Here is a 25,416-nt window from a genome sequence, read left to right on the forward strand (position 1 = left end):
TGGCAATCAATCCCACAGCTGTTGAGACATTTTAGTCAAAACCATACATGAACTTTGGCAGCACTAGAGGAAAAGTCAGGGGATTATCAACGTCAGCAGGACTCATGTTCTGGAAACCATGATTGTCACTGTCAAAATGCCGTCGCAGTCCATCTAACAGTAGTTGAAATAGTTGAGTCTGGACTAAAGACATACACAGAGCAACAGATGTCCCTAGAGCTATTCCACTAACATGACATTGTGTGTATAAAGTACATTCCCTTCTCCTATTGTATCGTATTTTTTGGTATTTGATATTATTTATGCCAAGCACAATATCAGAGGGAGCAATAAGCATTTGAAGCTGTAACGTAGAAATATGTTGAGTATGTGACATATCTAAGCTTGAAGCTGAAAATTGAAACTGAAACTGGCTAAAAACTGAAACTGATGGCAGCAGAGTGGTAGCAGCAGTTAAGTTCAGGTCTATAAGTCTACGCAAGTCTAACAGAAGGTCTATACTAGTGAAAATAAATTAATATTTAGGGTTTGTTCATTAATAATAAATGCAAAGGATTTGTGGTTCACAGATTAGATTTTCACTTATACGCAAAGTTGGTACTCTATAATGACTGCTCGTTGCAGGGTTGTCATAAGCTAACATACAAATTTGGTTCAATTATCTTTAATGTGTTCTTAAGGCAAACCTTAACCCTTGGGAACATCATTTATTTGGGACTGCATGGTAACAGCGACAGGCTACTGTTTGCCATTACATTACAGTTCCAGAGAAATACAGTAAGATACACAGTTACCAGCAACACTCAGAACACTCAGACACTTGAATACACAAACTGAAGTGTTTCTCAGCCTCTTATCTCTTATTTGAGGCACAAAAAAACATATCAACAACAGATATCAACAAAGTGTATTTAATGATCCCAGCAGAGACTCTGCTGCATCACTTCAAACAAATGCTTCACAAAACTGCTTCCAGAAGTCTCCAATAACAGGAGAAGGAAGACCATTTTATTCACAGCACCACAACTAAACACTGAGTTTAATTGGAGAAAAATTCAGCCTGTCTGAGCGGAGCTGATGTGAAGCTATCCAAACACCACTTTCTGCTCTGAAAAATGACTGTATCCACACATTAAATGGCCAGCCAGAGATAAATGAACTGAAGGAGCACATACTGGGCGCTTAAAGAAAAGGAGCTGTTTTGCCCATTTGCTAATTTTTCTTTTTCAGGCGAGGCTATCATTAGCAAGATGTACTTCATTCAAATACCCTTTACAGGTACATCTCAAGTGCTGTGATGGTACTAATATCTAATATCCCTAATACTAATATCCCTATAGGGCCCTCGCTTTTACATTTCCCTACACTAGGCACCACTTCAGGGACCCACTGGCTACTCAAATAAGCTTTTAACCTCTGCCACAATGAGACGAGAACGGATGCAGACAGCTCTGACAGACAGTTAGAGACAACAGAATGGAATACAGTATGCCGGGATAACAATGGCAAAACTGTATCCGGAGTATTCATTTCTTGTGTTGACTTCACAATTCCTTCCAAAACAACAGAACAACAACAAAACTAAATATCCCCCCACCAACAGACCTGGTTATATCAAAGGAATAAGAGAGTTTCAGATACAGTAAAACAGTGACAGGGGAAGGTAAAAAGGACAATTTGGGATGGTCACAGCCCAGTCAACCAGGTATTTACAGAGATGTTACTACAGCTGTGGCTGCTAGCACCAGTTTGGTTATTGAGAGCTATATGTATGTCGAGCTTGCGTTCACCATCCTGAAGCGGGTAATAATTTTCAGCAGATATGGCAGCTAACCAGCTGCTCACCATTCAGATAACTGAGGCAGAGAAATATTCCATTGTTGACTGTGTTTTGGATCAGTTCCAGACCAGAAACTTGATTTTTAGTGGCCCATTAGGCAGGTGATCTAAAACTACTCATTGGCTGTAAAATGATATGACAGAAATATTGTTATTGACCTGCTTCTGTCTTAATCGAGCATGCAGAATACAGGTTCACAATCTGAATAAGAATCTGCTTTAGTGGGCAAGAAATTTGACTCTGGATTTTCAACACTCTAATGTTTTTACACGGAAATAGACACAAATAGAACAAGGACAATAAACCTGAACAAAGGGAACCTATAACACAGAAGAAGTGTGAAGAGTGGTGAAAGGGTTTGAGAAGTGAATTGTCGAATGTCAAATGGTCCTCCCTGGTGAATGGAATCAGTGGAGGAGAGCTCAAAACTGAACAAATAAACAAGACAGCGCAATACAGAGGCTGCCACCTGCAGCAGCGGCAGCAGCTTGTGTCTGTTTGCTACATGGTGTTGTTACAGTACATACTATACGGCCTCATTCTATGTAAACAGTACACACACTGAGGCAGTACATAATGTACTGCCTCACTGTATGTGCAAGAAGTGAGCTGACCAGACCTCTGCAGTCTGCTCTTCCTCTCTGCTGAATGCTAAAGAGCTACATTAGTTGCTACTAGCAAAATACACCCCATTCTATGACCAGACTGTCTGCTGTCCAGTTGCATTGTGTGTAATGTACACATCATTACACAAGGAAGAACTTCTGCTATAAGACCATATGAGATATTATCTCTGGTTCTGCTGCATCAGTTTGGATGCTTTTATATTCAATTGTCCATCGTGACTCTGACAGTGTTGAAGGAGTGCAATGATAAATCTGTGAACTAACTTTTCAATGTCAGTCTTTGTAGAAATTGAATAGCTAACTGTGTATACAGTGGGTACCTTCTGCTCAGTCTCCAGGAAGCGAGCCAGGTCGGCTGTGTCGAGGTGGTCTTTGAGGTTGCTGTATGTGAGCATGAGGAGGTACAGATCCCTGCGGGTCGACATCATCTTGTAGAAGGAGCAGAACTCCTCGAAGCCCAACGTCCCCTGGTTGTCATCTGTATCCGCCTCCTACACAACAGGTACAAGGAACAGTTTTAGTTGAGTTTGCTTTCCCATAAGCTTCATTTAAAATTCCAAGACTCTTTGATAGACTTTCAATGACTACTCCTAAAATGTACAACTTAGTCTTTTAAGGCAGACAGTCTTTGTGTGTAGTCTTGTTTAAGGGACAGACAGACAAAAACTGTGAGCTAATCAGGTTTTTGTCAAGTCCAAGTATTCAAACCTCAGCAAACAAGCTATGCTAAAATCCACCAGACAGACTTCATTCTAAAATAAATGATGCAGAAAATTGACTGAAAGTCTCATTCCTGAATCACAGTCATTCAAAAGTGTAGATGAATGGAACAAAACAAGGGCAACAAGAGCTAAACACATTAAAACCACACAGAAGGTCATTTTTTAAAGACTAACAAACATACAAACCAGTTTCAGAGCTGAAGACTCAAAAAAATGTCAAAATCTGATTTAGCTCTTGTAAAATTATGAGTTCTAATAAAAAATTTGCCAAGTCCAAATGTAGTGACAGTATCCAATCATGCTTGCAAGCAAGATTTAGACATGTGATGCAAGCTATGCAAAGTCTGAAGACCGTATGCTTGTCCAGTCAGCCACACCACTCGACCGCAGCACTTCTCCTTGAAGGATAATCTGACCTGAGCCATTAAAAAGCACACACAACACACACAACAAAAACTGCCAATGGATAAATTCAGGAATCAGAATTAATACAATTTCTGGAATTGGATGCTACACCAACTGCTGCTGTCATTTATTTTTATCTGACTCTTTCCCTCTGGGCTAAGCTGCTGAAGCCATAGGGTGCAGCTAGGTTGCAGGTGCCTGTACTGTTGGTGCTGCAGGTGTGGTACAGGGAAGATGACAGAGACACCCAGGGAAAAAGTCATGGATTAATGTGACTGAAGAAAAACAAAGCATTTTGTATTTTCTTTGTGTTGATGAAAATATAGCTTTTGTCTAATAACGTCTGTTTTCTCACATTAACATCTTGTACTTTTCCTAAAATTGTCATTCATGAATTTACTTGACCAACATTTACATTAACAAATGTAACACTAAATTGGAGATTAAGTTTTCTGTCATTATCTTTTTGTATGCACTCACCTACATGTTTTCAGCTCATGTTACAATGGGTTGGTTTTCTAGTTAATAATGAGCTGGACAGATACCAAGTCAGGCTATAAAAGGCTGCGGCTGTGTTTGTGTACTAGAACGAGGTTAACGGGAGCACTGCAGTGGGTCACACCATGACTCGTGTAATCCTTTCCTCATTTTACTGAGACAGTCTGTGACCGGCTCCATATGCCAAGCAGCACTAGAGGCAGCCACTCACTGTAGTGTGATGACGTCTTTGCTAGTTGGAGCTTGGCTGAGCAGCTCAGTACACTATCCACAGTGGGCTTAGGAAAGTATTTTAAAGATACAGAGGAAGATGTGAGTACTCAACATGTCAACATTGCTTTCATTAAACATACATCCACTGCAGCTACCCTCATGAAACTGAGACCAGACAATGGCAATAACTCAATAAAACTACAAAAATAATCCAGACAGAAGAAATAAAAGCATTGAACAAGCCAACTGATTTCAAGATGCTTCCTGCAGCTAATCTCTCACAGTGTTCAGGTGGGATTTTGACCCATTCTACCACTTGTGACTATTGACAGGGCCATTCCATCACCATTATTTCTTCTTCTGGGACCTATTAAGAGTCTCCTTTGCAGTATCTTTTGGATAGTCGTCCACCCACGTCTTACCCTCATTGTCCTGGTAGATGGCAACAGATTCTTCTCAAGATTTTCCTGGTTTATGGCTCCATTAATCTTCCTCTCCATAACTTGAATTCTGACAGTACCATTACAACAAAAACAGCCCCATACCATGATGCTCCCACCTCCTAACTTCGCTTCACCTAACCTAACTAGGTATGATATTTTAAGGGTCACAGGCAAAGCCATTTCTCCTCCAAACATGTCGTTTAAAATTGTTGCCCAAATGTCTCATCTGACTACACTATGTCGCGCTAATATTCTACAGCAGGGGGGCTGAAACTTATTACTCAAAGGCTCACATCTAATTTGTATTCAAGGTCAGAGGTCAGGAATGACTGCCCACGACAAAATAATATTTAATTAATTGACGTCACATGTCTTGTGACTGCGCCAGCATTAAACAAATGCAGAGGCTTGGACAGTAAGGCCACATTTATTTCTGACTCACACGTTTTCTCACAGCAACATTTACACTAGTTGTACAAATTGTGCACTGGAGATAATGAGACACATTCTGTTTATGCGGTTTAGGAGCTGATAGCAAATTCTTTGGTTAACGTTAATGTGCAAACTTGACAGCAACAACACACGAAATAAGCTACATTAAAACCACATTCATCTGGGGACAGGATCACTGTGGATGATCTCCAGCTTCACTGTATGGTCAACATCACTGATAATTTATTGAACGATAGAAAATCCATTTCAAAACAGAAACCGCTACACTTCACAACGTATTGTAGCCTATTCATGACATGAGTGCTGGAAGGACTCCTCAACTGCATTGGTCCAAGGGCAAACGAACCTACAACCAGATGATACCTCTTGCACCCAACAGACAAGCTCTGTGACTCTCCGTGACTGCTCTATGCAGGTGAACTATGAATTGCAGATTTTTTGTCTCTTGGCCAGGGGTTGGCAAGCTCATTGACCATCACTCCCAGCATGGACTGGACCTTTTCCACTGGTGAGTGACTAGATGATTGATGCAATGATTTACTGAATTTATTAATATTCTGTCGGCCGGATGGGAATGTGGTAGGCTGGATATGACCCGGGGGCCACCTTTTAACGATATAGGCTGGTTCCAGATTGACTTGCCCTTTCGTCCTGATACGAACCGGAATGTGGACTTTGAGAAGGCCTGGTCTACAGGCTTCTCAAAATGTTGTGTAGCAAACATCAAACAAGCTTCAACATGTCATTTCTTCAGTCCTCCTACGTGCATGCAGACCATGGTGGTGGAATGCATTGTCTCTGTAGCAACTTACTGGCTGCTTCCAGGTCTTTCTGGCACCCTTTTCATGTGGTCCTTGGCTCTGGGGCTACTCCTCTGACTAACTTTCTGACTGCCCAGTTGGAAATCTTGTGAGGTGCTCCATTACGTGGCCATATGATGGATTAATGTTCCTTCCTCCTATCCTGCGGATAATGGCACCAATGGAGCTTATAGGAACAATAAGAAATCCATACGTAACCAGCTCCATTGTCATGCTGCTTAACAATCTTGTTGCAAAGGTCTTGGGAAAGCTCTTTACCTCTACCCATCATGAGATGTTTCTTGCATAACACCTTGGTAAATAATGATTTACTTATTTGCATTCAGAGGTGGGTAAGAGAGGAAAGACTAGCCTACCAACATATGCTAACCCAGTTGATTCTGAGCACAGGTATGAGAACAACTCACTGGAATCTGTGTTTTTTCTTATGTGTTCAATACCTTTTTTTCATTCCACCATCTTGTATATGACTCTGTTAAGGATTGGGATGTCACGATTTTTTTATCTGTGCATTTTTATTGAATTAATACCAATATTGGGTCTCAGTTTCATGGTGAATAGCTGTATTAGAAATGTTAAATGAAAAAAAAAAAAAAAAGTTGGTGTGTTGAATACTACTTTTCCCAACTGTAAATGAACCTAAAGCAAGTTTCTCCTTCCACAGCAAGTAAATATGAAGAATAAATGTTCTATCTGCTTTTTGTTTGACCATATCACATGTTTAACTGCATGAAAAAAATGTCTGTACGGTGTGGGAATACTTTAATAAAGAGCTTCATATAAGAAATGTCTGGATTGCAATTCAAATTTTGATCAATCATGGTTTTGGGAAGAGACATAGCCCAGAGTTCAGAGACAAATGAAGTGTTGCACTGGATCCCCTGCTTGAAGAGCTGCCCACCTTCCCACAGCTTATTATAGAAGAGAATGAAAGTATGAAATGTATGTATCAGGCATCTGAAATTGTGTCGGTGGCCTGCCATGACTGAATCAATGTAAGTGGAAATTCATAAAGACATGGATGAATAAACTACACCGAGTGTGTCACATCAGTCACATCTGACTCATACCTGATATACTTAAGGTGAGTATCTGCCCTGATACAAATCCATTTGGATCAGTACATGTCTAGAAGTTTTACACAGTTTTAGATTGGCCTTTTAATAGGCTTTCTGCTCTGCTAGCTATTTTGTCCACAGTGCAAACTTCAGTATCAGAACACACCAGCAACTCCTGTACGGATGAGTTTGGAACAGAATGCACACATCAATAGTTGTGGCAGAACAGGGGGTGTGCAGTCAGGCGCACAGACCGTACTGAGGCCATTAGTCCCCTCCACTAATCAGACAAATGTATTGGCGTCAGTCTTCTGAACCCTAATTCCCTAAAACTTGCTACACTAACACATTTATCCTCCTACCCGTCACCACCATGTTCTCTGCACGGCACAGCTGATACACAGGAAGCCAAATGACTCAGCCAAACACTTCATATCACCAGACTCAGCTGTTGGTTTTGCATACATCACGTGGCTGTCACTTAGCTGTGACTGAGCGACACACAAGTGACAGGCACAGATGCATACAGACAGCATTAGTAAGAGTTATTAGAGAGAGAACTCTTCTCTGAGCAGAAAGTACTGTGTTGTGGCAAGTTTGCAGTGATACAGATTCATTTTGATGTTATCTTTTATATCTACGAGAACCGATGGTGACCAACAAAAACACATAAAACCACTTTGAGGTGAAAGAATTCTTGTCAGAAGCAATCCTTTTATTCAGGACACATCTCAGCCACAGGAGGATAGCAAAGCAGCGGAGGCACAGCTGGAGAACTAAGTCTTTTTATTGGACAGAAAACATCAATCTAGACTTATTCATTCCCATTCATTATGCATGAACCCATGCACTTAAGTTGTTAGCAGGCTTGTGCTCTGTGTTTTAGCTCGACAACTAATATAGATTAATTCATCAGTTAGAATTACAGCTTCCCCTTCCTACCAAGCTTTCCCTCCATGTGCACATCTGCAAGTCTCTGCTGTAATAAATCATTGAGCAAAGCTTATTCTAGAGAAGTCTGCTTTGCTCTCATTTACAACTTCAACTATCACATCCGACCAGCTTCCTGTGACTCATGTGCACCAACAGCACGCCATGCCTCTGCTCTGTCAACACGGAATAAGGAAAGGTCTTCAGGCCACATCACAGAGTTAATACACAACTCCGAGGCTGGACGGTAATAAACTGGTGGAAACACATTTCCCTGATTTACTTTATGATTAGGGTGAAATATCAGGGTGATGTTCAGTGACCCTGATGGAGTATAAAACTCTTCTGATTGAATCTTGTAATTTGCATGGGGTGTTTATAGCAATTCTTTACAGAGATTTCAAAATGCAGTTGTTGTAAGTCACAGTTGCTTTTTTCAAGGGTTGGCTCACCCAAATTACAACTCTCACAAACCGCTATTGAGCCATGATGATAGCTTTGGGTGCTTTTGCCCTTGAGATATCAGTGCCAGACATTTCTCCCTCCAGCCCAATATAATGGAAAGTTCAATGAAAACCTTAAAAAGAAAAAAAAAAAAAAAAAAAAAAGTGACAAAATCTTATGTCAAGGTCCACTTGCTACCTTCCTGCAGCCCTTTCTAGTGCATCTCATGGTCTTTATGAGAAATGTTATGACAAATGCTGTAGGCACCATAAATGAAATTCCATTCCTCTCCACTGTATTTGGGTGGAGAAAGAAATCTCAGACAAATATTTTAGATCTTGGACAAATTATATCGAAACTACCAGTACTGATTGCTTCAACTAGAGTTACGTTTTTTGCTTTTTGAAAAAAATGTCTTTGTTTTTGAGCTCAGTGCAGTGCAGTTTTTCTTTCTGGCTTTCGCCACAATAAATCACAACAGAACATATGAGTTTGTGCAGGCTAATGTGCGTCTACTTATACTTGGTTTTCCATCAAACGAAAACGTCTGCAGGAGTTCGTCTATAACACTCAGTGAAAAATAGATGAAATTAAGATCTAAATGAGTTTGTTTCCATGCAAAAATTTGGAGATGGTATAGAAAACTGATACTTTGATTTTTGGTGGAAATAAGCTGATGACTGTTTGAGTTGGCATTACTTGAAACTATCAAGTTCGTTGTAGGATTACACATATTTGTATGTATACATATTACACACATTACACATATTAAATTTAAAAGGTTGTGGTCATATTTGTATATTCCTGTTACGTGAATCCCTGTTCTGCTTCTTGTTCATGAACTTCATGTATAAAAGATCTCTTTTTTTAAGATAAATAACTGTATGCATTCTGCACAGTAACAAAGGACAGCTGATTGGGAAAGTATAGTTTCTGCATTGCTTAACAATGGCAGCACGGAGCAGCCTTCTTCCCTTTTAGCAGTTCATCATCCATCTTCAGCACCTTTCTAAATTTTCAAATGTGTAAAATACTTACTTGTGCAATTAAGAATTAAAAGAACCTGTTTTACTTATTATAATTACACAGTCATTATAATATTCATGATGTGTTGTCACATACAGTCAGTTGCTATTATGTATTACAATTAGTTGTTTATTCCATCAGCCTAGCTAAATGCAGACAAATACAACAGCATTACAAGAACTCCAACCTTATATGAGTTGTAATGATCAGTTTTTGTTGTTTTAGGAAGATGCTGACTGTTTATAGTCATACTGGAGGCTAGAGTTTGCGTTAATGTTAAACTGTATCATGTTATACTTACAGGTGTTTCAAATATTTTGCATACCCTGACATTTCTCAGTATGATAGAGCTCTGCACTGTATGGGATTAGGTAAGGTTGGTAACTTATCTTCGTTAATATGCAAATATATGCAGCAATGTGCTCTGAAATATGAGCAGACTATTTACAGCACTGTTACACTCATCACTTAACATCAACAAGCTGGGAAAGAGGTCGAGTCCACAGGTATTCCCTCTCCACTCTAAGTAGGTTAAGCCAAGAAACTAGGCAAGAGATTGTCAACACACAAATCTTCATGAATGTACACACACACACACACACGCACGCACGCACGCACGCACGCACGCACGCACGCACGCACACACACACACACACTGGGGCAGATCGGTCCCTTGTGTGTTTAGCCTGTGTTACACCAGAGGCCATCTGTGTCCCAGCAGCACCATATGGGTGACCGCCAACAGGTCACTGGACATAGTGATAGCAAGCTGGCTAGCTGCTCAGTAGGAGCAAGGCTAAAACAACATGCTTAACATGGCAGCATGCTAATCCTCTAATGCGGAGGCTGAGCCATGTGTCAGCCAACATCTGTAGCAGTCAGTCAGAGTCTTTACTGCTCATTCACAATCTGCCAGGAAGTCCTGTAAGTAAGTACATACTGCAGTCTCAAGTGACCTGCTGTTGTCTTAATGAGCCGGACAACACTGTGTCCTGCTCATTAGCTGCACAGTTCTATGACATTTTCACAGTGTCATTTCTTATTAGTGTTGAAGTGGTAAGTTTAAGACAGCCTTCACACCTGTGAAGTAAAATGCATGCTTACTGAGTTGAGTGGATTGTAATCAGCAGCTTTATATACGAAAATTAAAGCTGCTTGGAGTTCAGTATGTTCAGAGAAAGCAATGATCACCTGCTCAGTGAGGGTCAAGGGCTGTTAAAAAGACAACTTTTAGTCATGTCAAACTTTCTCTGTGGTCATTCGGCTGTGGAGGAGCAGGCTGACACCTGCCAGAGTAACCGGCTCTGTGTGTGGCTGCCCAGTCACAGTCTGCAAAAGGCTGTGTGGCAGTGCAGTTAAGACAGCTTTCTGGGTTTTGGGTGGCAGAGTTCACCACTGAGTGCTCACTGTTTTTGTACCTTGAACATCTGTTTGACCTTCTGTCGGGGCAGGTTGACATTGAGTTTGTGCAGGAGCTGGAGGACCTCACTGATGCTTAAGCTGCCGTCGCCATTTTTATCAGCCTCAGTGAATGTCTGCTTCAGCCATGTGATGACACAGTGGGTTAAGGGAAGTGACCATGAAGAACTGGGACAGTTACTGTCCCGGCTATTGTTATAACTGCTGCTTTTGGTGAAGAAGAGTGAAGATTTAGGGCAAAAAAGTGTCAATGTAATAGACAAACACAGCTTGTCATGCTTTAAAAGGAAACTCTTCATAGATTTTAGCTCCACATATATGTTGATCATGATACTCTAGATTATATAATTGTAGTTGTTACTAGTCCTCAAACCACCAACCCAATCATCGAAGTCCCCCCTGCTATATAACTGAAGGATATTGGTCTCGGGTACGCTGCCTCTTGGCCAGGCTGTCCTCATCACTGATGCCAGCCATCAGATATTTGAGGCCTGTGATCCAGGTTCGCGCCTCCTCTCCGGTGCCGGACACCAGGTCCAGGGACTCCATGTGCTCTCCGTAGTACAGACTGAAGCAGCAGTTGGGGTCGAAGCTGCCCTCTGCATAGCGCTGGAAGATCTCCGACTGCTTACCCTCACAAACCTCTCGGATGGAGTCGATGGAGACTGTTGGAGCAAACAGGAAGTCAGCGAGTGAGTGGTGGAACGTAACAAAGTACATTTAAGGTACTTAAATACAGTTTAAAGGTACTTTTACTGTTTGTGGATTTTCAATGTCAAGTTACTTTATACCTCTACTGTACTGTATTTCAGAGGGAAAATAGTATATATTAATATATATATATACTTTAGTATGTGACAGTTAAAGTTAATTGTTACTGTGCGGTTTAAGATTTGATAGACAAAACAATTGATCAGATTATAAAATATAATGGACTGTTATTGACTAATTTACAGCTACAACAGTAAAATGCTGCTTACATAGTAATGCTTCATCACTTATATTATAATAAGACAACTCTCTGACAGGCCATTCTGTTTCGTTTATATTTTTTGAGTAAGATTTTGAATGCAGGACATTCAGTTGTAACTGAGTACTTTTAAATGGTGTTGCTGCTACTTGTAACTCAGTAAAATTTCTGAGTACTTCTTCGACCAGTGGGGTCAGTAGACTTCTAGGTTTGAGCCTCATGCAATATCAAAAGCTGAGAGAAAATAAAACACATATTTTTCAAAAAAGAGCAAAAGTCTTGAGAATTCCACTGGTCTTGAGAATTTCAACCTTGGGCAAAATAACTGTTGTGAATTAACTGTTGTGGGCATAAGCAGTGCTAATGGAGACATTTTTCAGCCTGATTTCATGCTTTATGATACAGAGGATTAAAATACTCAACTCAATGAGTAGTGCTCAGAGAGCTCTGTTTACTAGATGCAACATTTATGAGATGGTAATGACATTTTACCGGAAGACACTGCCTCGAGCCATTCATTCGTTTTCCGCATGACAGAGAGCACATGATATATGCTTCTGTTTCTTGTTCAGAACCAGGTTCATTCCACAAAAACTATCCATATCAAGAGGCTATATAGAGCCAACACGTATCTTTTTCTGTCTCAATATATCTCTATCTTTCTGTCATACAATATACTGCATGGATGAAACATTTACATACACACTCATTCATAATGCAGTGATATAGCTGTACACTCATGACTGCACAAACACACACACACTCACACCGGAGTATATAGAACCTGTGGTTTAGTGACAGCTGTTTGTACTGGATGTCAAAGATGTCACCAACATGACACTCGACATGCTGCTGCTGTGTGTTCCCATGTGGCTGTCACTGTTCTTGACAAACCCTGCAGATGGAGATGCTACATGGGTCCATGTGCTGTTCCTGACTGCAGCACTTTTATAAATTATGCAGTAGTATACACCAGGTATCTGGTAGATAATGGTAACCGCTACTACTCCGTGGATTATTTGATGAGTTGCTCCTGTTGGTGCTTTTGTTGACCACCTGAGATTCACCATCAGCACATGAAAAATGTTTTAATTTCATTTTAAAAATTCCTACAGTTAGGGCACATCTATCTTCTAGCAGTTTGTTCCAGCTGCATGCAGCATAACAGCCGATTGCTGATTCACCATGTTCAGATTTTTGACTCTGGTCTGGAGCTGACCTGAGTTCACCGATCTAAGAGTCCTGGTATGTATTCTTTAAGCATATCAGACACGTATTCTGGGCCTAAACCACAAAGTGATTTATAGTATTTATACTTATAGTCTATTAAAGTCTATTCTGTAACTAACTAGAAGCCAGAGTAAAGATTTTAGAACTGGAGTAGTGTGCTCTGTCCTCTTAGTCCTGGATAAAACTCTAGCAGCAGCATCCTGAATGTGCTGAAACTGTTCTTTCTGGGAAGACCTGTGAAGACACCATTACAGTCATCCACCCGACTGGAAAAAAAAGCATAGATTAGCTTCTCTTGGTCATTTTGGGACACCAAAGTCTTGATTTGATAGAAATGATAGATGATATTTAAGGATTGCTTCAATATGGCTGTTGAAGGTGAGATCTGAGTCAAGGATAGAACACTAAGATTCTGAACTCAGTCTTTGCCTTTTAGAGCATGAGAGTTGAGTTGTTTACTCATACTTATTGTCTGTGTTGCCAGACTTTAGCTCATCCAACTACGTATCTGCTCTCAACAATGACACCAGTGTTCAGCAGTATTCCGTTACCTACAGTGTCAAATGCTACACTGAGACCTAGGAATCATTTAACATTTTAATAGGAGCAGATTCAGTACTTGGGAAAGTGCCTGATAGCACTGAGCCGTTAACTATAGCTATGCTAGAGGCTCTGGGAGGCTGTATTTAGACACAGCAGTGCTTTCAGCTAAGTTCTAATGTATATATAATGTTAGAAACTGTTTAGTGTCTTGGTTCAGCATGTTAGTAATGTCTGCTATTTAATGCTAAATACAGAGAACAGCTGATGACAATGGGAATGTAATTAGTTTTGCAGTATTCGGTAATAAACAAAAGTTAAAGTTATTGCAATTTATCTTGAGGGGAACGTGATATTTCATGGCAGTCCATCTATCCAGTCATGTAAATATTTGTTTCTTATTTCAAAAGCATATTGTGCAGCCAGTGGGGGGTCAGTGATTGTATTAAGGGAGCCATCTGTGTCACTTTCCAGTAGTAAGTCTGATGCTGCAGTTTATTCCTTATAATCTCTTGTAAATTGCCTTATCCTTTGCTGGAAATGTAAGACGAGACACAGTCACGACATTGGCATCGACATAGGCACTGCCTGCCTTACCATTATAGGATTGGGAATACAGGTAGTAGCCTCCTGGAAGTAGATTTTATTCAGACTTCTGTTTGGCCAGCATGGACTTAGGGTTAGGATTTTATCGTTGACTGTTAATCTTGATAAATAATTCTATTGACAATAACAATCTTAAATTGTTTATATAGAAGTAGTTTGCTGAAGTTCGACTAAAAGCCTCAGAAAGAAGAAAGAAAGAAAAGAAAGAAAACATTTTAGTCAAAAAAAATGTCCAGCTTTTGTCGACTAGACATGACCAAAAACTAACACTAAAACATGGCAAATTCAAAAAGGCAGAAAATCCATCGTGGCAGACTTTCATGTTCCAAGAGGCTTTGGTGTAACACACACTCAGCACGCCTTTTGTGTGTCCAATTTAAGGCCAATCAGACTTACAGTGTGAGGGGCGTGGCCTTTCCAAAATTGAATTTCTGGGCCTCAGTTACAGCGCCACCAAGCACATGCATATTATTTACATTTATGGGGTCTAGTTTCATGTTTCTAGGGGTACGGCCCCTTCAGGGCTTGAGCCCCAACTTAAACTGTTAGACTGTATTTTTATGTTTTGGTTGTTGGCTTGTTCCATTTGTCAAATTGTAAATTTCTGGTAAGAAAGGGCAAATCTGCTGTCAGGAATACAGGTCAGTGTGTGGGCAGACCAGAAGCCTGCAGCGCTGCCTGTCAATCAGTCCGTCCCAGTGAGTGCTTAGCATTAGAACACCACAGAGAGTGCTGCCAGAGAAGGCTGCAGTAGCCACACAATTATACCCTTCTCCAGTGTCTGAGACATATCAAGGTATCAAATGAGGGATTCAGGGACGCAAGCAAGATGAGGCTCAGCCAGTTGGGGTGTGACTAAAAGCTGGGAACATGTATTCATTGGGAATAGAAGACATCACTCTGTCACTCCTTACAAACTGCCTACAGGTGCAGAGCTAAGAGAAGACAGAGTGTCATTTCTACTTGAATTTATGGGGAATGTGGTGTGTTAACAGTTAAAATCAGAAGTTTACATACACAGAGGCTGAAGTCATTCAAACTTATTTAACTACTTTACACTTTTCATGTTAACAAATTATAGTTTAAGCAGGTCGGTTAGAGAATCTACTTTGTGAATGACTAAAGTATTTTTTCAAACTATTGTTGACAGATTACTTCACTTATATATACAGGATATATCACAATTCCAGTGGGTCACATGTTTACATACACTAGGTAGACTGTCCCTTTAAACAGCTTGCAAAATTCCAATTGCAGATGTACATGCAAATGCATTTTACGGCCTCCCTTACACTTGGCTCAAGAATCAGCCCAGACTTTTTGTGGACCTCCACAAGTCTGGTTCATAGGGTTAGGGTTATGTTTTGTATGTATGTGAGTATAAGATGTGTGTGGAGGGTGGATTAAGAGACATGAAGCCATGTTCTATGTGCACTGCTGTCACTCTGATGTGTGAAAGTAGCTTATATCTGTTTTACTCATCCAACCGTAAAAGGTTTAAGATTTTGGATAAATTCCATGATTTAGTTTTTCATCTGCCTACGAAGTGTGTGTGTGTGTGTGTGTGTGTCATTCTCATTTAGTGGCACGTGTGTGTAAGATACTGTTTGGGCAGATTAAAGCTGATGAATAATTAAGTCGACTTAAGAAGCTTATTAAATCCAGGGCTACAGAGGAGGGAGAGCAACGGGAAACTGAGCCCTAAGCCCCCATGAGACGCCCAGCCATACTGGAAGCTGCTGCTCAGAAGTCTCTTTGCCGTCTTTTATTCGAAAACACTGCAGGAAATGCTACGGTTTGCTTGTTGTAGATACTGTGCAGGGAAAATAAAGGTCCAGTTTAAAACAACAAAAGCACTTCCATCCCTGGGGGAATGTATAGGAACAAGAATTAAATCTAGCAGAACTAAAAGCCTGTCAAACATAAACAGATAAACAGGCCAGTTGGGAGACAGGCACTGGATCATCATGGTGGCAAAAAAAAAAAAAAAACACAAGCAAATGAATACATCTAATTTCACCAAATTTGACAACACATCCATAGAAAAAAGTGCTGTAGATTGAGAAAACACAATAAAATGCAGAAACACTGCCAGTGGCACAGACGACAGTGGAAACTGTTTCCAGGGGACACTAACAAGTGATGAACACGGCTGGGACACGCTGTTGCTGTTGTTTGCGATCATACTGAAGTTGGCTCAATAAGTAAGTGTGTTGGAAAATGTGGGATGTGGAAAAGTGGAGTGGAATGCAGGAAGATTTATTTTGATTATTATTTATTTATTCCTGTATTGGCTGGACAACAAGCGTGTCCCTGCAGCGTCAAGCTGTGCTCATCACTTTTTACTGTCCCTGGGAAAAGTTTCTGTTGTTGTCTGTGCTAACTGGAGTGTTTCTGTATTTGGCTGTTTTCTTTTTTTGCAGCCTTTTTTCTAAATGCTGCTTTTTGCTTGTGTTTTGTCTGTTTGCGTGTGTTTTCTTAGGCTGCAGTGCATTGAGCTCTCAGGGCCACCGTACAAATATACACAATATACCCAACTAAAATAAATAAATAAATATTGACCTCTCGTAGTGCTAAGGAGTTGTTTTCTGTGAGTGGGTCCCTGTTCTGTTTATTTTGTCCACAAGGATGCATACACACATGTAAGTGACACAGCACACATCCCTGTCAGTGGTGTCACAGTGTTGCTCTAGTCAAAAAGTGGCACAACATACAGAGATGTGCTGCAATGTGCCAACAAAGACAGGGAACAAGAAGATTGCGAGCATGTTAACATGGATGTAAACAATTCTGTATCTAAACACTTTTTAAAAATCATCTATCGTTTGTTAGAGGTCAGGGACACACATGATGCCGTTTGGTTAGTAACACTGAAAGTAAATATAACTTTTGTTTGGTTCCAAAAAAAAACTCCACTGGGCCCCTTTAAGTACTCCACTTATAGTTCTGATGATGTTGCTTACCCTTTTTTTCCCTCAATGTATTCACTTTTGTATTCACTTCTAAATCATTGGAAAAGTTTCAGATCACAGTGCTGCCTAGTTCCACCTTTAGCAGGAGCATTTTCACATTTTCTCAAACTACGAATACAACTAAAATACGCTGAGTGTTTGTCTGCGACTACCCTGTTAACCAGTGTTCTGGTCCAACTCAGTTGCTTCCCCTCATTATGTCACACCTTAACATCCCCTTGTAGCAGCAGCAGCTTCTGTTTGCATATTGTGGGTATTTTTAAGTCATGAGACTTATTCAATGAATACTAGTTTGGCAGAGGTAATTAAAATGAAATGCAGTAGTCCTGTAACTGCTGCAGTCACTCACTCTCTGTTCACTGAAAAGGCTGTGGCCACTGTCTTTTTGGCAAATTGATTTCTCAAAGGTCCACCAGGTTGAGCCTCTGGGAGGGATGATAAATGGCGATTCAGAGTGAAACTTTGCTGATGTGATGTCTGGTAACATTCAATGAGCCCTTGCCTGTCACATTAAGTTTGAAGCACGAGCACATTGGAAGTGCAGGTGCATGACAGATTTGAAATGCTGTTTTCTTGTGACTATAAGAGGGAAGAAGACACTCACTCTTGGCCTTCTCATTCTTGCGCGAAGGCCTCCAGCGGATGCAAGACTTGTGCTCGTCCAGATAGAAGAAGCGCACCAGTCCCTTGGAGCCGCCGCGGAGCTTCACCATCTGGGTGCCCATCTGCATGGAGCTCATACATTTCTCCACTGCAGGGCAGAAAACAAGTCAGACAGAAGAAAAAAACAAAAGTTGTCAGAAGGGAAACCGAGTGTGTGCTGCAACTGAAAAACTGTGATAGACAAACGTGCATACAAAACATGTTTTCATTCAAGAGATTGATTGATTGATTGTGTGCGTGTGTGTGCATTTCCACAACATTCCACGCAAACTCCAATTATTTACTGATACACTCACATGAACACACAGCAATGCAAAGCAAATGCATTGGATATGCCTGTCATTGCTGACAGAGTTCTGCTTGTCTCAGGGGAGGAAGAGAAAAGGAGAGAAGATATACAACAGCGAGAAGCGATTTCTCAACGAAAAGCCATTTAACAAGACCTCTACTTCACACAGCAGACTATGACAGAACAACAAGCACGGGATAAATCAATAAAAGCAAGAGCTCTCTCTGGATGTGAGGATTCATACTGTAGCCTAAATTTATCATAAATCATTCTACATCTTCTAGGAGTGAAATGACAGCAAGAGAATAAGACTGGCTTTAATAAGGCGCTGCAAATCCTGAATGGTGGCATTGAAAAAAAAAAAAAAAAAAAAAAAACCCTCTGTCCTGTGTCCTTGCTATTATTTTGGGGGTGAATTTGACAGCTCCTCCACAGGAAGCTAACAGTGTGGTAATCAGGCCTGGTCTGGCCTGTGTGGACAGCCACTTGCCCCTGGGCTGCGGTTACACCCTATGTGGCCATATTATCAATTACCATGTGTCTGTCACATCCTATCAAACATTTCCCCTGCAACACGCAGGAAATTAGGCCAACTCAGTACACACATGTATTTGAATAAGGTTAGCAGATTCCTACCACACATGTTATTGAACATGTCTGCTGCTCAACACAAGTTTCTCACCAGGTAAATGACTCAACTCAGCCTTCAGATAGCTCATAACATATATTTTCAAATTTTAAGATATGCAGCACAGACAAGTGAAGGCTGGTGATAAATAAAGTTTGGGTTAAAAAAACATAGAGGAAGGTATTTCTCCTGAAACGAATATTTGCAGTTAATCCACCATCATTTGCAAAAACCACAGACTTCTGCAATATCGTCCTCAATGGCATGATGCACCCAGACATGTTAAAAAGACAGCAAACATGGTGTTAACACGGCATTAGTGCAGCATCCCGAGGCATTAAACTAAAACGCAGCATAAAACAAGGTTCTGTTGACAAACCTCTTTGCATACTGAACTCATGGGGCAACAATTTTCAGGAGTCAATGAAAAAAAAAAAACAGTATTAATGACCAAAATAAGGCTTATGAGGCAACTCCGAGTTCACATGTACACCATTGCTCAGATATGAATCCAACGGAACACCTGTGGGAAAACCTGCATCGACGTTCCACTGCAACAACTGCTGAACTTCCTACATCCCCACTGGAAGAGTGGGATGTGACTCTTCACTAATATTTACAAAAAAATGTGAATATTAGCGAATGGCAGTATAATGGCAGCAGTATTTGTGATAAACAGAGAATGTGAAAGCAGCAGAGTGGTCAGTAAACAGATTTGACTTAATGTGAGAATTTGCAGCACTCCTAGTATTCCTGAAGTTTCCCAATTTCTCTGTGCTCCTGAATTAATTCTAAATTCTGACATGACTCGTATGAAGATCACGTTACAACCTGGAACATACATCCAAAATATCTGCTGTTTAAGTAAGGAATGCAAACCAGCAGTGACGGATTGTTCTAATTGAGCATTGATTTGGCCTGACTGTGGTCTCACTGCTGAGCGCCCACCCTCCAGGGTATTGTTAATGTAGTTCAGTCCTGTTCTCCTAACCTTATGGTCCTGAGTAGGAATTCGATTGCAAAGTGCTCAGCTCCAGAACAGCGGTGCTAGTGCAATGTTCAGCCACCAACACACGCACAAGGCCGGTTTATAACAGTGAGCTCTGTGTGCAGCTTTCTGTGGACCCAAGTGGAACATTAACGGGACAATCAGAACATCTCAGACATCTTCATAAAGGAGAGCGTTGAGTCGTTACAGTCAGCAAGCATTAAAAACAGAAAAAAAAAAAAACCCAGCAGAAACAGTGGAATGTGTAAAAGGACCCACTGCTAACTGACCACACACCCACTGTAAAAGCTTTAAATGGCCAGACCAGGCAGGTGTATTTGTAAATTTCAAAGGCAATTCAAAGTGCTTTTCATTATGTGTTGCAGCTTTTGACAATAAATTAAAAGATATAAACTAGGAAATAAATAATAAACAAGATGCAACTACAGAATAGATAACGATGATAGTTTGAACTGGGAATAGCAGACTGCTTCCAGATGACCTGAGAGTCCAGCAGGGTTCATTAGACAGTACAAGATGCATGTTGGTCCTAAACAATGGAGAGATATAGAGACCGGCAGTGGTGCTTTAATTTCTTTTTTAATGACACACTACAAGCCAGGCAAGTGTAAGGATTGGTGCGATGTGCTCAGTTTTTTGTCTTCATTAGAAAATGAGTCATTTCATTGTTGTTATTTTTTAAAGGTGATTGGAGTTACGGCTCTCTGAGGGGCCAACCTCATTTTTCTAGTATTTCCACAAAATGCAACATATTAACAAAGAGGGCCTGTTAACTGTTAACCTTTTGTTGTAAATATAAATTCAGTACAACAAATCACAAATCATATTACTGAAACCTTTAAATATGGTGTCTCTTTACCTTCAAAGTAGTCTGGCAGTCTATATGTAGTAATTTCTTGAAAACACTTGATCCAAATTCATCACAAGGGTCGAAAATAATTTGAATTTAGGAAGACCACCAAAAATGTGTGGATGTTGAAGTACTAAAACTCAAAACTCAAATATGAGGTCAATTCTTCATAGTTGCTACTAGTTTTTAGGTCCAGTTATATCATTAGCATGTCTCAACTGTCCCAATAAATGACACCTCTGCGGTGCATGGCTTAAGACGCTTATCCCACGATAAGTGTTTGATTGCCTCATTATCTCAAGATTTGTATCAGCATGGATACATGTGAACTAATGTAGTGAATGAGCTGGTAATGCAAAATGTCTGAAGCAGTGAACAGCACTGTGTGGCAGAGCAGAACTGACCTTTGACTCTGCTGTTCCCCTGCCCAGCAGACACAGAAAGGACAGGAAGAATCAATACTGCAGCCACCACAGTCCCCACAGACCAGCTCTTCATCACAGGGAGCCCATTGATCCCACAGTACGCACTGTGAACCAAATCATTTCTGTAAAATTAGCCTAATGCAGGGGAGTCCTGCCACTGTGGCCATCCCCTTCGCCAAAATCAAGACATATTGCCAATTTCAAACTCCTTTTATTCAGACCAAATTCTTGTATAGCTGCTTGGCTCTAGATAATATTTCACATTTAAGACTTTCATAAAAGGAAAACGGTTTGTAGAATATGTTTATATTCCTCAAAGAAGGGTTACGACACCAGCTCAAGTATTGAAACACTTCAAATGACACTCAGCCTTACATGTAACCGACACTGACTAGATTCCACACCCTGCAATTAATATTGATGCACCAAATCCAAAATGCATTGTAAAATCATTCAGTGAATTAGTACACGAGCCATTTCACAAAACACACCTGAACGAACCAATTATCAATGCTACTGGTGATTGGTTTTCAACGAACCGTGGAAGAATAAAGGAGCATGTTATCTGCAACCAATTGACCCTTAACGATTTCACAGCTTGGACTTTTTCGTGCAACATAAATACAACATGGCTGCGGGGTGGCTTTTTATTGATTTCAAGGGAAAAGTTATTTCTGTAGCTGCTGGCTGACTGCAGCGCCTGATGGCCAGTGGCTGTAACAGAGTTAAGGCTCTGCACTCTTTCAGCTGGAGAGGGGGCAGTAATCCATGAAATGAGCTGCTGTCAAAGTTTGTTTGGAATAAGAGCATCATGACTCTGCAGGTCAGGATGGCACACTGCTGGAAACATTTCTCCTGACATCAATCTAAGTGGCTCCTCCTCCTCCTCCTCCTCCTCCTCTTGTCAAAGATGAGCTGCCTGCTCTTTAATAGCCATCACAATCTCTTGGCCAACATTTACCTCTGCTGATGTTGTCGCCTGTGTCCAGAGCCCCACCGTCAGCCCACCATGTGTGCTCACTGTACTGACTTGAGAAGGAAACTTGAGGTATCTGATTCTCTAGAGATGGAGCGTGGAGATAAGTTGAAAAGAAAGTAGCGCGGCTGTCTCGAGTCTCTTTTTGCTCTGTTGTCACATCGCATGAACACAATTGATTTCACCAGTGCCGTGAAAGGCCAAATCTAATCAAACTGCTACCAAAGAGACTTGTTTCAACGTGAAGCACACTCCAGTGTGTGGTTGCCTTGAACGCAATTTACTCACGGATGAGGAGGCAGGGAAGGAGGCCACGTTCTGCTCGCGCTCCCCTGCCAGTCGGCTAAAAGGAGAATGTGTGTGGTCTTGTGATGTACAGTAGCTGGCTATGTGGGGGAATTCCCTTGAGAAGTCAACTAAATCTTTGAAACGCCTTCCTTCTGTATTTTACTGAGGAGCACTCACATAAAAGCAGCATGGTTCGTGGGTTTAGGGCGAAGTGAAACCTGTCAGCGGAGGCTATAGATGTCCAAAATTTTACTTCATCAATCAAACATTTTAGTCCACTGCTACATGGCAATTAACCAACAAATGAAATCAGCGTAAAGCAAGTAAAAAATATTTCAGAGACGGATTTAATTAAATCACAGCTGCTATGTCTTTAACTACACAGAGACAGTGTTCAAAATATCAAATGTCAATACAAGAAGCTCCACATACCGAACAAAAAGCACAGACCCATTTAGCAGCAAACGGCGGAAGAAACGCATTTGACCCATTTCAGTGGAAAGGTTAGTCATAGCCTATGGAAGGCTGATTAAGCTTGGATAATAAAGGCTGGTAATCAATTAAACAACAGTTGAGTGGTTTGGGACTTTGTATTCACAGTTGGTGCTGAGGCTACAGGAGGTGATACACTCTTCCCGTATTATCTGCAGAGCAATTAAAAGAAGCATTCAACTCAATTTAGAACTGTGTCTTTCATATCTGTATGTGTAGATACACGTTTGAAGTGCTGTGAAAACCAAGTTACACAAAACAGAAATAACTAAACATTCTACGTCCAGACCTACAAAGATGGCACACAGTACAAAAGTCATGAACTGTATGTTCATGTCAGATGAGCACAGAATGAGAAGAACTGAAAACCCTACAGAGCAACTTTGCCAAGTTCAACCAAGCACATAAAAGGTTTGTTTGTGCTGACGGGGTATCAGTAGGTTACGCCTGAGGACTGGCATCTGGGTCAAATGCACCTCCGTGGACAACACAGCCAGTTTTATATTGTAAACAAACGGGAAAACTGCAGTAATATTTGAGGTGAAAGAGAAAATCAGGCAACATTAACTTACAACCACCATATACTCTGCTGCTCAACCAATAGTAGGCAGAGCATGATGGGATGTAAAGAGGTGTCTAACCAATAACATTAAAAAATTATGAGAAATTATGATAATATATTATGAGCTTTTGCAAATGAAGGTTTAAGGATAAATATATATATATATATATATATATATATTTTGGACCAAACATATTGAAATTGTCAATAACCTTGTGTGTAACCTTTCTGATAACCAGAGAACAAAACTGTTAGGTTTATTTTTGAAAAAAATGTGTGTGTTTTTATGTCGGGTGTGAGTTCAATGTGGGTCAAGTTTGACGGCCCCTGTCTCCTGAATGTTTACGATGTTAAACAAACCTCGTTCTAATACAGGTTAACATGTAGGAAAGAATGCATTCAGAGGGAAAGGGGTGAGGTCAGAGAGTGACTGACCTCTGATGGACAGTTTGTGAGAGAACAAAGACACAACAGCAGCACATAAATGTAACGCCTTGTAGAGGTGGAGAGAGAGAAAACAGTGTAGCGCGACATACACACAAAGGCAGTACACTCTTTATGAGCGGGGGTCGAGGCCCGTTACCATGGTTACAACATCAGAATTAAAGTGTGTATGTGTGTTTGTGTGGAGAGGACGCCCATTGTGTAGGAACGCTGGTTGTTAACTGCATGAAAACAAGCTCAGATCTGCAAGCTTGATTAATGAGAGCAGACAAGAAGCCTCAGCAACACTGGCAATGACTAAAAAAAAGGCTGGTTTCTCTAAATACATTTTCTCACCACTAAATGCTCTACTGTGTAAATCAACAGCTTCACTGGCAAGTTTTTTGTGTAGGACATAACACACGAGAGCGTAAATGTTTTGCATTTACAGGTGAAATAAAATTCAGTTGATCAGGAGTTATTACAACAAAAACAACCCAATCGCTAGATAAAAATGTTGATATTGGACCAGTCTGGAAAAAAAAAACATTACATTCAACAACTGAACCTTTTCAGTTGTGGCTGTCTACAGTATTCCCACATGGCAACTGCAGTATGGTTAAGGTTAAGGAGGGATTACAGTTTTGGCAAATAAATTATTCTACAGGTACGTAACACTTGGATGAGAGAAATGAAAATTAATAAATGAATAAAATGAACTACTAACTAATTTAAGACCGCCTAGAAATGAGGTCCTTTCTGCACAAAAGGTAGATAACACTATTGTTCAAAGAACAAATGGAAGTGATTTAAAAAGACTCTAAACACAAATATCATGGTCTATGGCCACATGACAGATTAACTTCATGCTCACACTGACACTCGTAACTTCCGAATCAGGTCTTTCATTTGATTTTAGAACTGCCTTCTCATCGCAGCATGATCTGTTCGTCCACATTTTTACCTGTTGAGGTCATATTTGATTATCTGAATAATCCTAGTCCTCAGAGTCTGCCCTGAACTGCAGAACTGACTAGAACTGAGGGATTTCTGACGTACTTCACTGACTCACTGTTTTTTCATACTCTGAACACTGGGTTTGGAATCATTTAGAAGACAAATATTTGGAAATTTGGAAATGTTTCCCTCTAGCATTCAGACTCCACTTTTAAAATATGTTTCAAGAGGAATATAGCAGTTTTCAAGCACATCAATTATAGCCAACACCAGTAAATTTCAAGCCTCTCCATCTCCTGACCAACTTTCTGAGACGCGTAATAGGATGACCTACATCAACACTCCTGTATTTAACAGGCACTAGCAGTCCTGCTGGAGGCCACAGCTGTGGTTAGTTAATGGGCTTAAAGCAGCCAACAGGCGACAGGCCAGGTAGCAGTTTCCCACCAAAACACAGATGAGGCTGAGGCCAGGTAAGATGAGAGGGTGTCACCTCAGTGACATGGCGAGCGACCTGCGTGGCTGTTGTCCTGCTGCCACAGTCACAATATGGGCCAAGCAGGCGGAGTCAGTTACTGTCAGCACACCAGGTTAAGCCCAAAGGGATTGCAAAGAGGCCATATGTTGCAGCCAAGCAC

General features: G+C 40.7%; 1 protein-coding gene across 3 annotated transcripts in view; it reads right to left on the bottom strand.

Moving 5' to 3' along the window:
* Positions 1–25,416, bottom strand: part of plch2a (phospholipase C, eta 2a) — a 168,461-nt gene that overhangs the window by 37,740 nt on the left and 105,305 nt on the right. For all 3 annotated transcript variants that reach the window (XM_076740470.1, XM_076740471.1, XM_076740469.1), the window contains exons 2-5: positions 17,821–17,967; positions 11,320–11,563; positions 10,898–11,027; positions 2,787–2,957 (exon numbers count right to left, since the gene is read on the bottom strand). In XM_076740470.1, the coding sequence (XP_076596585.1) occupies positions 2,787–2,957; positions 10,898–11,027; positions 11,320–11,563; positions 17,821–17,967 (692 nt within the window). The remainder of the gene's footprint in view (positions 1–2,786; positions 2,958–10,897; positions 11,028–11,319; positions 11,564–17,820; positions 17,968–25,416) is intronic.

Source organism: Chaetodon auriga, chromosome 10, assembly GCF_051107435.1.
Source record: "Chaetodon auriga isolate fChaAug3 chromosome 10, fChaAug3.hap1, whole genome shotgun sequence".
In the NCBI taxonomy this organism is placed as follows: domain Eukaryota; kingdom Metazoa; phylum Chordata; class Actinopteri; order Chaetodontiformes; family Chaetodontidae; genus Chaetodon; species Chaetodon auriga.